This window comes from Crocodylus siamensis, chromosome 8, assembly GCF_052110815.1.
Source record: "Crocodylus siamensis isolate JL-2025a chromosome 8, ASM5211081v1, whole genome shotgun sequence".
In the NCBI taxonomy this organism is placed as follows: domain Eukaryota; kingdom Metazoa; phylum Chordata; order Crocodylia; family Crocodylidae; genus Crocodylus; species Crocodylus siamensis.
The window spans coordinates 50878661-50892601 of record NC_143402.1 but is presented as its reverse complement, the minus strand read 5'-3'; the positions used below and the strand labels follow the sequence as shown (position 1 = coordinate 50892601).

The 13941-nt window shown below is 46.7% G+C and overlaps 1 protein-coding gene and 1 pseudogene across 6 annotated transcripts in view; both read right to left on the bottom strand.

Moving 5' to 3' along the window:
- GAS7 (growth arrest specific 7) overlaps positions 1 to 13941 on the bottom strand; it is a 278186-nt gene that overhangs the window by 15027 nt on the left and 249218 nt on the right. For all 6 annotated transcript variants that reach the window (XM_090059485.1, XM_090059486.1, XM_090059487.1 and 3 more), the window contains 2 exons: positions 8135 to 8214; positions 3303 to 3401 (listed from right to left, as the gene is read on the bottom strand). In XM_090059485.1, coding sequence (XP_089915611.1) covers positions 3303 to 3401; positions 8135 to 8214 — 179 coding nt within the window. The remainder of the gene's footprint in view (positions 1 to 3302; positions 3402 to 8134; positions 8215 to 13941) is intronic.
- On the bottom strand, positions 9987 to 10116 carry LOC149858447 (U2 spliceosomal RNA; annotated as a pseudogene).

Below are 13941 nucleotides of genomic sequence, written 5' to 3'. Positions count from 1 at the left end.
TACTACCCTCCTAGTGAGAACATTCTTCCTAATATCCAACTTAAACTTCCCTTGTTGCAACTTGAAACCACTGCTCCTTGTTCTGTCATCTGCCACCACTGAGAACAGTCTATCTAGCTCCATACTCTTTCAAACTCTCCTTGAGGTAGTTGAAGACTGCTATTAAGTCCCTTCTCAGTCTTCTCTTCTCTAGACTACCTAAGCCCAGTTCCCTCAGTCTTTCCTCATAAGTCATGTCCACCAGCCCCCTCACCATTTTTGTTGTCCTCCACTGGACTCTCTAATTTGTCCACAAACTGTGTAGATGTGCCCAGTGTGTGTGCGGAGTAGGGGACCAAGGTAATGTTCCTCTTAAGAGGTGGGGGAAGGGACCTGGAAATGTGCATCATTAATTCCAGGGATAACTGAAGGGCCAAGGAACTGCCAGAAGTCTTTAGAGGCAAGTGGAAGAAAGAGGGGTTTGTTTTATACTACAGCACTGGTAGGGCCTGGTGAGGATGGGGCCAAGCACACCCTGTACACCTATGTTTGCAGGCATGGCCCAAACCCAGAAACATGTCAGCAAGATATTTGGAACTTGGCCTACTGTGCCTACTCTCAAATCCTCAGTTTCTGGAATTTCTAAGCATTCTTGCCAGGAAATTTCTGCACTTGAAACATATGGGTGGCCATGGTATGCTCTGCCTCAGCCTTACTGGGACTTAGCTCTGTCATAATGCAGAAAATGTGGAGAACCTGTCCTGTGAACAGACGAGTTTGATTTGCCCACATACTGATGGGTTCATTAACTTTGGGGCTTTGAGTGCACTTGTATAATACGGCCCTGCCCTGTTACTGGAGGTTCAGGGGAGTCTGAACAGTCCCACACCCCAGAAGCACCTCTGCACACCCACCCCAGACCTGGGAGAACTTGCTGGAGGCTGGGGAACCAGATCCTGGGATGCAGTGAGTCTCTCAGCAAGGGAGCTGACACAGGTGTGGGGAGTGAGAGCAGGTTAGCCACGTGAGCCCAAGAGTGGGAAGGATAAAAGACATTGAAAGCAGCCTCAAGAGGCTGCACCTGGCCAAGGAGCAGGCTGCCTGGAGCCTGGAGTTACCAGGGGTTAAGCAGCCACTGGGAGAGCCTGGAGCAGGGCTTTCATCTATTTGTCTGTTTGCTTGAGCATTTTCTTTGTTGCACAAGCCTGCAGGCTCTGCAAAGTCTCTGAAAGATAAGAGGCAAATCAGGAAGTAATACCCAGAAGAACTACTGGAAGACAGTTAATTGCTAGTTTATTTGTTTAACTTCTTTCTACTGACCTGGGGGTTGCAGTGGGCAATAAGCTGAATATAACCTAACAGTATGCCCTCGTTGCCAAGACGGCTAATGGCACACTGGGCTGCATTAGTAGGAGCGCTGCCAGCAGATCGAGGGAAATGATTTTTCCCTTCTATTCAGCACTGGTGAGGCCACATCTGGAGTGCTGTGTTCAGTTTTGGGTCCTCTACTACAGAAAGGATATGAACAGATTGGAGAGAGTCCAGTGGAAGGTAACAAAATGGTGTGGGGGCTGGGGGACATGACTTCTGAGGAGAGGCTGAGGGAACTGGGTTTGTTTAGTCTGCAGAAGAGAAGATCGAGGGAGGATTTAATAGCAGCCTTCAACCACCTGAATAGAGGTTTCAAAGAGGATGCAACTAGACCATGGGTGTGCAATTGTTTTGGCTAAAGGGCTGCTTAATGAGTTTTGGTGAACTGTCAAGGGCCTCGAGGACAGCTCTGCCACAGGACAGGTACCTACCCCCTGGGCACCATCTTGGGACTGGAAGTCCTACCCCCCTAACCCCTAAGCTTTGCCAGTTGAAGTCTCTCCCTTTGCCCCAGAAGTACTCCTTTGGGGAGGGAATAGCTTGTATATTGTGTGGAGATGGGGTAGGGGGTGTATGTGGGGGTGTGTGCAGGTATAGTGGGAGGTTTGGCTGTGAGGTGTGTGTTTGGGGTGTAGGTGGGTTGGGTGTGCACTTATGGGGTGCTTCCTCCTGCCTGTTCTTTGTGAAGTGGCTTAGCCCAGCCCCTCTACGGGGGCAGGGCAGAATCAGCGCCACCTCCCCGGCACTCAGCACACTGCAAAGGGGCAGGAAAGCAGCTGCAGCTGGCAGGCGGCAAGGGAAGCTCCTAGGAGGGGGCAGAGGGGTGGGGGAGAGCTAAGCCTGCCACTGCGGGTTCTCTTGGCCTCTGCCCCACACCCACCAGGTGGGGCTGCAGTCAAGCCAGCCCCCACCCCAGTCCCTTCAATGCTGCAGCTTCCCAGTTAGTGGGACTTGGCCCCATGCAGAGCATAGCAGGGGCAGCTGCCAGCCAAGCCAGATGCAATTAATTGGTGGGTGCCTGCCTGTGGGCCGGATCTAATTAGCTGGCAGGCCAAATTCAGCCCACAGGCCATATTTTTTCCACCCTGAGCTACACTGCTCTCAGTGGTGGCAGATACCAGAATAAGGAGCAAAGGTCTCAAATTGCAGCAAGGGAAGTTCTAGATTGGTTATTAGGAGAAACTCTCTCATGAGGAGGGTAGTAAAGCAATGAAACAGGTTACCCAGAGAGGTTATAGAATCTCCATTCTTGATCCTTGAGTTGGTGCTGGTCCTGCTTTGAGCAGGGGGTTGAACTAGATGACCTCTTGCTGTCCCTTCCAACCCTATTTTCTATGATTCTATGAAACATGTAGCTACTAATATTATTCCTATACTGTGAATATTATATACCAGATATTATATGCTACAACATATTGCATAACATATTTCGCAACATATATTATTGTGAAAGTGCCAGTTGTATAAGACTGAATATTTTCAGTATGAAATGATGGTTTGTTTGGTTATTTCTTGCAACAGTAGAGGGATGTAGGGAGCCACACATGTGCTGCAGGAAGAGCTAGACAACTACTGCAGGCCCGGTGTCAATTAAAGCAAGAGGCTGCTTTATCTTCTGACTTCCCTCTCCCCTGTTATTTGTTTTCTGACACACTTCATATTTTAGCACTTTGGTAATTAGATTTTCCAATGGACCAGCTACTCTGTCCCCAAGGTCTGGATGTCTTTTAATAGAGGTGGCAGGTTGGGGACCACATGGACTACAGGAAGTTCCTGCCCATAAGACCAGGGTCAGAGAGGAGAACTGGTATAAAACCACCAACTCCTAAATTGTAACCACTTATTTATTTGTGCCACTAACGCCACCAGACGTGGAAGTTAGTAGCGATCACAGTCGGTAGTTCATCTGAACCTCGCTGTGGACATCAGACCGAAGAAAAGAGTGAACTCACGCTTTGGTTGAACATGTCTGTCTCATGTCGCAGCTGTGTATATTGGCAAAGGTGCTGTCTAATTGTTTCCACCCGTTCCACCTCTAGCCTTTCGAGCTCCTGTAAAGGAAAAACAACCCCACACCTTCATCAACAGCTGAGCAAAAGCAGTAGATGTAAACCTAGCTTAAAGTCTGCAAATAATTCAAGCCCTGCAAGATGAGCAGCCAGGGAAACTGCCTCAAGATTCTTTTCTGCATGTCCAGTATCTCAAAAACAATACAATACAAAGGCAGCGGCAGGAGGAAAAATAGCCTGTGCAAGTGTACAGCTTCTTAATAATCCCAAATCTTGGTAAAGGAGAGACTGTCATGGAATGGGGGTGGGGTGAGATCAAAGGGGATATGAAAGACTTGCTACATATGGGAATAGGGTTAGGAGGTAGGGTCAGTGTAGGGTTAGGAAGTTGTAGTATCTCCTCAATTGGAGGTTTTCAAGAGGAGACTGGATAAACATTTGACTGAACACCATGATTCCATTTCTGCAGGGACCTAGACCAGATGACCTGTGAAGTCCGTCCCAACCCTATGACTAATCTTGTGTTTTGTTCTTCTTGTCCTTAGTGAGAAAATTGGTAAACACTTTTGGGGCTGTGAAGAGGCTGAAAGGTAAGACCCCGTAGTGGTAACTGTCCTGATTTATTTTGAAACTGAGATACTTTCTGTGCAAATACCTTATGGCAATGTGAAAATAAGTATTTTGCAAATTGAGGGAAGCAAACCATTCTTCTTGATGTAATGAGGGTATTTTTGCCACCAAAGTCCCACCTTGACCTTGAGTTTGCAGATGAATGTGCTGAGCATTCTTTGGTTCAAGACTGGTCTCCAACCTCCCTTTTTTCTTAAGGAACAAGGAAATAACTGTTATAAAACCCCTCTCCCTTAAATGTAGGGAAACTCTTTCTGTGGTCCCCAGAACCAGCAGTAAGCACATCTTTTTCCTTAGCAAACTCTTGAGAGAAGGGTCTCTGAAACAAACATGGAACTGGGGTTGTGAATAGGTAGTGACTCAAACCAAATGGAGTATCCATTAGCTACCATATCTAGGGACCACTAGTCCTAGGCAATATGGCTCCATGCAAAATAAAAGCAGGCCAAACAGTTTTGATACGGTAGGCGGTAGCATGGAGTTAGTACCTCTTCAGCACACCACCAAACCCCTTGCTTAGGGATGGAAAATCTATGTGCTACAGAATAAGGTGCTGCTGTGTTCCTTTGCTGATGGAACCTCTGCTACTTTCAAGGGACTCTGCTTGGTGACAGGTGATGTGTGCTAATTGCACAGCGGTGGATACTGGGAGAGAACCTCCACTGTAATGTGTACATATATGTTCCTTGAACTTGTGCCTGTAGGAGGAAGAAGACACAAACAAGGGAAGTAAGGCTCTTGAATCTTTTAATGAATGCAAACTCAGTTTGGGCACTAAAGAGTTCCGCACTGTTGAAAAAGTAGGTCCTCCATAATACCCTGGAACTCCTTCCACTGCCGGAACCATGGATCTGGCTGCAGTATCGCTGTGCCTAGTGCTGTTTGTAGGACCATCTTTGAAACAATCTGTCCATCCTCTTATCTAAGTCAAGCAATTTCACAAGGTCTTTTTGTAGACCTGGAAATTGTAATGGGCCAGGACAGCCTGATCCTGAGCAATTCTGAATTACAGGCTCAGGGAGGAATAGGGCCTTTTATCAAATGGGTCCAGTCTCTATATATTTCCCATGTCTTATTCAATCTGGCATTCTCATTCACATTTGTAGCCACCAAGAAAGAAGGGTGAAGATACTTGTACTTTTAGAGGAAAAATGAAGTTACTTTCTAGTAACCAGAGTTCTTTGAGATGAATTGCCCACATACACATTCTCATGCCCCTGAGTTTTGACAAGAGACTTTTCACCTTAGCATTATCCACAGTATCTACTCTAGCCCTGCAGTTCACAACCCTTTTATGCCCAGGTTATAAACGAAGGTGTGCCCTTCCTGCCCCTTGTTTTCCTTTCAGCCACTGAGACCTATATGCCAACTCTGAGGGAAATGGAGAGAGAATCGCATACAAATAGGTTTGTGGCCAATATGTGGCAAAAAACTCACTGGGAAATAACCATATTTTGAGTAACTGTCCACGTACACATTTTCATTTGGGAGTGCCTGGTCTTAAAGTCTTCTTGGCAAAGAGTAACTAAAAAAACGTATATACCAAAACACAGCTCCAAAGGCAGTTCCATCTTTTAGACTTTATGAGGGCACAATGCTTAGGGAAGGTGCAAATCAAACTCTAGGCGGCTGCCTTGTAGGTAGCACTTAGGGAAACAATGTGCAAGGTACTTATGGACGTGCCCTGGACCCTCATGCAGTAAGCACAAGTCATGGGCCATGGCTCCATCTTGGGGTTCTCATAACAGTTTTACAAATCCAGTATCCCCGTAGACAGTCTTTGGGCCAGTATTACTGTGTCCTTACATCTCTCATCCTTAGAAACAGAGAGACAGAGAGAGTTTCAAAATAGCCTCATTTTGGCCAAAGTGTAGGTCAGAACTCATCTTACATCTAAACTAGATGGAGTCCTTTTGGTTGTGCTTTAAACAAGTCTATCTCCTTACTCAATGGAATTCAGAGATATTAGGCAGAAAATTCAGGCGAGTTCCCTGGGTCACCTTGTCTAGATAAAAACCAGTATAGGGTGCAATGCTCAAGGGCCATAGCATGGGAGGCTGCTTAGAGCAGTCCCTTAGCCACCCTAATACTAATAAGAGTAGAGACTCAGGCATGATCTGCAGGGAGGTCCTTGATAAAAGATGCAACATGCACAAAATTATAGTGGGCCAGTAAATTTTAGACTTGTGGAAGAATAGGCCTATTTATCAAAATGGTCTCCATGGCTTTTTTCCTTAGGAATTGTGATGAATAAACCCACTTCTTATTAGCCACTGTCATGACTTATGAGGATGAAGCAGAGTGTGACTCCATATCCTGTCCAGTCTCTCATAAACGGAAGTCCCTGATGGTAAGATTTACTGTATGGCTCCATAATTGTATCACTGTTTCTCTCAGTTCCCACAACAATCCTGCAGGAATGAGAAGCTTCAGGAGAAAGTGCTGTAAGAACTAGGAAACCCAGAGAATTCATCCATTGCCTGTCCAGGCTGGGAAGTCTCAGAAGCATTACCCCATTCACAAAGGCACTCTGCAGGATAAGGAGCTCTGAGTCACAAAGAAGATTTCCTTTGACTTCTTGTGGTTGGGCACCTGCCTCTAGATCCCAATCAAGCCCCGTGCAAGGGTGCCAATCTTGACAGCATCAAAGAGGAGACTGGTCTGCATTCAGTACTGTGGGGGATGTGCAGTACTGAGACGAGGCTGTCAATCCTGGGTCAGACATGGAGTAGAATTACATGTTGAGGAGAGACAGCCAAAGCTTATTCTGTCTTTTTTGGTTCTTAATTTGAGGGACTGACAGACTGAGCATCTGTTGGGGATACAGGTCTCTCCCAAGAGAAGAAGCACTGTGTGTGGTTGTGAGAAGATGGAAACAGATTACACATGAAGGGTATGGCTGGAAACTTGGAGAGCAGAGGAAGGCTATTGATCAAAGGGAAAAAAAATGTCCCCTGCCTCCACTGAGGGAAAGAAAAAAAAAGGTAGGAAAAAAGGAGAAAAGGCTAAGTTTCACTTGAGATCAGACAATCAACTAGCCAAAAGTTCTCTGATGATACCATGTGGCACCACCACAGGGGGAGAGGCAAGTGATTGGTACTGGGTAAAGGTGCCAAGCTGCAGAGCAGGGCTGCTGACTGCCCCAAAGAGAAAAGAACTCTGAGACACGTTTCCCAAGATAGTGAAGGTGTTAAGAGTTCACGGAAGAAAAAGAGAGACATACTGCTTTGGAGTGTGTCCTAAGGTTCCTAGCTGCTAGCGCACACAATGAGCTAACCACACAGCTGGGGAACTGAGAAACAGGGAGCTTGCACCCCAGGGCACACTCTATGCATACTGTTAAAGCAAAAAAGTCTCTGGTCACAGCTCACGGCAGGAAACACACCTGCAAGTGAGACTGTATGTCGACAATTACTCAAAGGAGAATTTCGGTTTCGAACGTGCTGACGGAGCTTCAACAGAGGCAAGAGAGTCAACAAGTTACTTTATAGGAAAACTAGAAATATAAATCCTGAGGTCTGTATTGTGCTATGGATACTTAAGAGAAGGAGAAATCTTGCATGGCCAAATACATGTATTAACACAAGGCAGATGCAGTCAGGGAACTTATCCCCTCAGTGAAACAGAGGTGCATTATTGTGGGTTAGCTTTCAGTTACCTCAAGGTAAGAACACGCACATGCACCATTAGTACAGTCTTATTCATCTCATGCAGTTATCCTGCACCACCCATGTACTGATAATACTCACGGTATAAACTGCAAAACCATGGGATAAAAATTATCACATTTATTTATTTATACATGTATTTCAAAATGCATCATGTATCTTTTACTGCTTCCCCTACCCTCAGCTATATACTTCACTTCCTCCAATCTACTTCTAAAATTCCAAACCCCTGACCAGCTGCAAACTACTGCCCCATTACATAGACTATGAAAGACAATATTTTCTTCTTCCTGCCCAAATGATATTAAAATGGTTTGGGCAGTGTACTGGCAAGTTTAAGGTCTGGTATCTATACTGATCTGCATTTTGGTTGTGAATGGTGACATACTAAAGTTATAAATTTCAAAGGTTTTCTCTATAAGCAGAAATAAACGAACAGCAGCATAAACAAAACAGAAATCTCAGACTGATACGTACCAGAGTAGTAGTCACCATTTCTTCAAACCACTTGGATTGAGCTTGATTATAAAGATCCACACAACGCATCAGATCATCTCCTGGAATGACCAATATAGAGATAAGTCACTTTCCAACTCTTCATAAAGAACCTGAGTGAGAATTAGCAGGTAACATTTTATAAAATTTCACAAATATTGACACCAGATAAGATAATTTGATTATGTAGTTTAACTTCCTGCACAGCACATGCTATAACTTCTGGGAGAACTAGAACATACTACATTTGTACGTAAGTATTATATAAAGAAGACAACTCCAACGGTTATATATTCAATTTTTGAATAGGGATTATTAGATTGGGGAGGTAGGGCACTGAAAGAGAAAAATAAGAACAAAAAATTATATTGTTTTATTAAATGCCCAATAAGTAGTATTCCACATTCTCAATTTTTATTTTAAAAAACAATCCAGGAATGTTTCAGGGTTTATCTTTGAAACATAAAAACCGGGATGGAATCAGAATAAAAGGAAGAAAAGGAAAAATATCAGTTTAAACCAGGGAGAAAAAAATGGTGGTGAGGGAGGGAGGGAGGAAGGCTGGGACTAAGGAAAGGGCAGGAGGAGGGTTGCGGAGGAGCCCATCAGTCGCTCCTGGGGCTGCAGCAGGGAGTAAAGTTGGGGGAGGTGTCAGTGGGTGTGGGGGAACAGCTGTTGATGCTATGCGCCCCCTGGGGCGTGTGCTCCCGGATCAGTGGCAGGAAGCGCATAGCACCATGCCTTGCCTTTCTTCCCTGACTGTGTTCGCGCCCCTCCCCCATCCCGTCAGGCTGCCTTGGTGTTTGTGGGGAGTGGCACCTCCTGCCCCACTGGGGGTCAGAGCTGGGAGCCCTCCACCCCCAGGTCTGTGGGCCCATGCAGAGTGGCTGAGTCCAGCACCTGCCACAGGGACTGGGGCCAGGCTCTCCCGCCTACCCCCACCCAGCAGGGCGCAGCTTGGATCTGCCTGCCCTGGGAGCAATTCCTGTGGCGTGGCCCACCCCGCCTGGGGTCAGAACTGGGAGCCCCGTGCCCCCAGGCAGTGGCTACAGCCACCCTCCCCCAGCCACCGCCAGCCCCCCCACCTCCGCACTCTGCATGTGGCCGCCGCCACCGCCCTCTGAACGTCTGGCTGTAAACCTGTGCCTTAGGTAACTGGCACAGCAGCACTTTTAGCTTACCAGTACCACCCATTTTTCAGTTCAAATCCCCGTTAGCCTCCATGAGTGGGGAATGGGCCATTCCCCACTCGTGCCAGTTAACAGGGATTTGAACTGAAAAATGGGTGTAAATCAGTATAACCTGAATGACTTAAAGAAAAAAAAATCAGGGAATTTATCAGTGAAAAAATAGTAAAAACTGAGAATGTGGAACACTACTAATAAGCAATTATCCAACAATAAGGAAATAAATCAATGTTAAGTTAAAATATATCTGGATTTAGATGAAAACAAAAGTAGGAATAAAAATTCAACCAACAACATATGACAAATAGAAAGAAGGGGAACCTATAATAAAGATTTATCTGGTAGTTACAATCTAAAATGGATATAAACTGGGATATAAATTCCATTTAATGGCTATAATTCAGTTACCCCTGCAGTGTGGATGCAGAAGCATGCCTGTGTATCTTGAGCATGCGCAGTAAGTTATGCATTGGGCATGGACATAGCAATGTACGCGCACCCATTCTGGACACACAAATTACAGAAAAATACTGGGTTTCCCCGAAAATAAGACACTGTCTTATATTTATTTTTCCTCAAGAAGACACACTATGGCTTATTTTTGGGGGATGTTTTATTTTTAAAACAGCATTTTTTTTTTTTTCCTGTTTTTTTGCACCGGTCCTGGAAGCACTGCAATACCAGGTCAATGCATGGAGTGGATGGAGCACGCTCCGGTTCCACCACCCAATACCAAAACTATGTATGATGTTAATCCAAAGCCGCAGCCACAGCTTTATTCTTCCCCCTGAGGACACACAATACCTAAAGCAGAACTTCTTGCTCCTCACTTCACTGAGGAGACTTTTACTTTCTATTTCTCCCTCTCTGGTCACCTCCGAGATAGCAGCTGTCACGATGGGGCAAATGAGAAGGGCTGCCCGTCTTATTTACCGCTTCATGTCGGTACGCTTAGCCACGCCCATCACTATGTCTTATTTTCGGGGTATGGCTTATATTGCGCAAATACGTAGAAATCCTGCTACGGCTTATTCTATGGGTATGTCTTATTTTCGGGGAAACACGGTAGATATCCAAAAACCCTATCGAATAGGTGTTAGATGTTATGGGAGGAGGGCTTTACATGTGCTTTTAGCTCAAACAGCTCAGTGGTTAGGGCACATGCCCAAGAAGCAGCAAACCAAACTTAATGGCTCCCATTGCCTAGTGGGAGCTTGAACTTCCATCTCGCCGAGTTTCTGGCACAGTGCTCTACCATACCATACCATAAAATGCATATTAAGAGTAAAAAAAAGTGAGGTACAAAGTTACAAAACTGCCATTTCTGCTTGCAAAGGGAAACAGAATTTAGCTTACTGATAAAAAAGGGAAGGTGGAAAGTACTCAATGAAAATGCAGAATTATTCAATACAAATACTAATAATAATCCAGAAAAGGCAAAAGTGTTGTTCAGTATTTTTTACCACATCCCAAAGGCCTGGGAAAAAGTAATGTTTGTGTCAGAGTTTAAAAAATTTAAAAATAAGCAACATGGTAAGTTGAATGAAAACCTTGAAAAAAACTGGTAAGAATTAGACTGGCTCCTCTCACTGAAATAATATAGTTGTCACATATGATATAAATTTCTGATGCGGCTGGGGTGGGGAAAGAGGAATTGTAAATGGATGGCCACAAGGTAAGAAATTCTATTTCTTTTTGTATGCCTAAATGGCAATTTTCCAGGTACCTAAGTGGCCTTTGTGGCATTTATGCTCAGTTTGTGAATCAATTACTACAGGTAGATCAATTATATAATCAGTCCAAATCAGATTGGCATTGATAAAAATAAATTTGACATTAACAGCACTTGGCTTTTTTTGGCCTCTGTGGTTGATAATGTCACTGATAAATGCTGCATGCGTGCAGCCAGGGATGCAGCCCAGCAGGTTGGAGAGCAGCGTCTGGCTGGTAAGTCTAAGGTGGGGAGGGGCATGGGGGAGGGAAGGGGCATGGTGGGTGGCTGACTGAGGCCCCCATCATGAGGAACTGAGTGGGGCTACGGCAGGGGCAGGTGCTGCCCAACTGCGGTGGGGCAGGACATGGGACAGAGTTGTGGGCAGTTAGTCCAGCAGGTATGGGGGGGGGAGTGGAGTGGGAAGGAGGGTGGCTCCTGCCACCACGCACACCTGTGAGGAAGGCATGGGGGGCATGTGACCCCAGATTTGTGCATGGGGCGAGGGCTGGCTGCAGGCTCAGGGCCAGGGCCTCCTCCAGGCAGGGGGGTGCTGGGCCGGGGCTGCGCCCAGGGTGGGTGGTGGCGGTGCTGGGAGGGGGGATATGGAGTGGGCTACAGCCATCCCAAAATTTGCCATTGCCCCCCCTCCCAGCGCCACGACCACCCACCCTGCCTTCCCCAAGCACAGGCCCTGCAACCGCAGCTCTGCCCTATGCCCTGACCCAGCTGGGCAGCACTTGCTCCTGCCCCAGCCCCACTCCTTCCTTCACCATGGAGGCTTTGATGTGCGCACCTCCCCCCCCCCCAGTTTCCTAGTCAGATGCTGCGCTCCATGCTGCCGGGCCACATAACGGCTACTGGATCAGTATCGGCCAATATGGCTAGTTAATAATCAGCCATTGATATCGGACAAAAAAATCTTCAGTGCACCCCCCTATTGATTACCCTGCAGCACATGAACGTGTACTAAGCATTCTCAGTAAGCTATGTACCAGCTAGACAAGTACATGCAGATGTAGTTGCATACATGAATGTAAGTCCTGGAGAAATCCAGGAAGAGGACACAGGGGGACATCCCTTATTTGAACCGCATGCCCCCAGATCAGTGGCAGGAAGTAATTGGAGCACTTACCCAGGATGGGTTTGACCCTCTGGCTCTCTTGCTTCTTAAAACAGCCCTCTAAATATGGCACCACAGTATAGGCATTACCTGGTCCTCTCTTCAGCCCTCTTTTTGTAGTTTTGTGACATACATGCCCAAAATGGGCATGTGTACAGAGCTATTCATGTGCCTAAGCAGCCAGGTTATAGCCTACGGCACATACACGTAGAAGTCTACCCTACAGGGGTAATACTGTGCCTAAGTGCCAAAAGGGCTGCTTATGTGGCTGGAAAACAAAGTGAAATCCAAGGCTGTTCCTCAATGAGCAACTGACACTTACTAGAGCCCTTTCTTTTCTTCCTGGATTATGTGACAACTATCAAAGTCTTTGGCACTTTCTTCCTTATCTATCCCACAAAACTAGTATTAGAGTACTTCACAATCTTTGATGTATTTAGCTTTCCACACCAATTTGCTTCAGCACTGTATAATGATCATAATTTTACATATAGGGAAATGAAGCACAGATAGAGAGTACATGAATTGCTCAAGTTTACCCTGGAAGTCTGTGATAGTGTAGGGATTTGAATGCATGTCTCTCATCAGCTATTGATGCCTCTCTGAGACCTTGATATTTGATCACACTAATATGCTCTATGGAGTCTGTAAGTTTGAGACCACTTGGAAGATGAAACTGCATAGAACAGCAGACCGCTTGTTACCTGATGAATTTATATTGGTGCTTTGTAATTAGTGTTCTGCATTCTCAGTTTTTACCAATTTTCACCGATAAATTCTCCAATTATTTTTTAAGTAATTTAGTTTTTACTGATTTACACCCATTTTCCATTTCAAATCCGTATTAACTGGCATGAGAGGTGAACAGCCCATTCCCCACTTGTGCCAGTTAACAGGGATTTAAACTGAAAAACAGGTGGTGCTGGTAACCTAAAAGTGCCATTGTGCTGGTTACCTGAGGCACAGGTTTCTGGGAAGCAGTGGCAGCAGCCGCGTGAGGAGTGGGGAGGTGGGGGAGGGGGGTGGCAGTGGCCGTGCAGGGGCTGGGAAAGGGTGTTGCCTGGGGGTGTGGGGTTCCCAGGTCTGACCCTGGGTGGGGTGGGCTGAAATCGCTCCCAGGGCAGGTAGGGCCAGGATGCTCACTGTACCCCAGCGGCTCCTGCTTCGGCCATGCCTTGGGCACTGGGAACTGTGAGCCACATTGAGGGTGGGGGGGTAAGCGGGGGAGCCTGGCCCCACTCCCTGCAGTGGGTGCTGCACCCAGCTGCTCTGCATGGGCCCAGAGGACTGGAGCCACTGCCTGGAGGTGTGGGGCTCCCAGCCCTTACCCCAGGTGGGGTGGGAGGTACCAGTGCCAGGGTCGTGCCCCCTCACCTCCACATCTGGCAGTGCGCCACTCCTCTCTCTCCCCAAATGCCAGGGCAGCCTGGCAGCAGGCTGCTGCAGCAGGGGGGAAGGGCATAAACACAGCCAGGGAAGAAAGGCAGGGCACAACACATTGTGCTTCCTGCCACTGATCTGGGAGCATGCGCCTTGTGCGGTGCATAGAAGCTATCAGCAAGAGCCGTGTCCCGTCCCCTCCCCACACCCACTAACAGCTCCCCCCACTTTGCTCCCTACTGCAGCCCTGGGAGTGGCAGATGGACTGTGCCACGCCCCTTCCCCAGTCTCAGCCTTATTCCCTCCCTCCCTCACTGCCAATTTTTACCCTGATTTAAACTGTTCTTTTTCCATTTCTTCCCTTTATCCTGATTTCATCCCTTTTTTT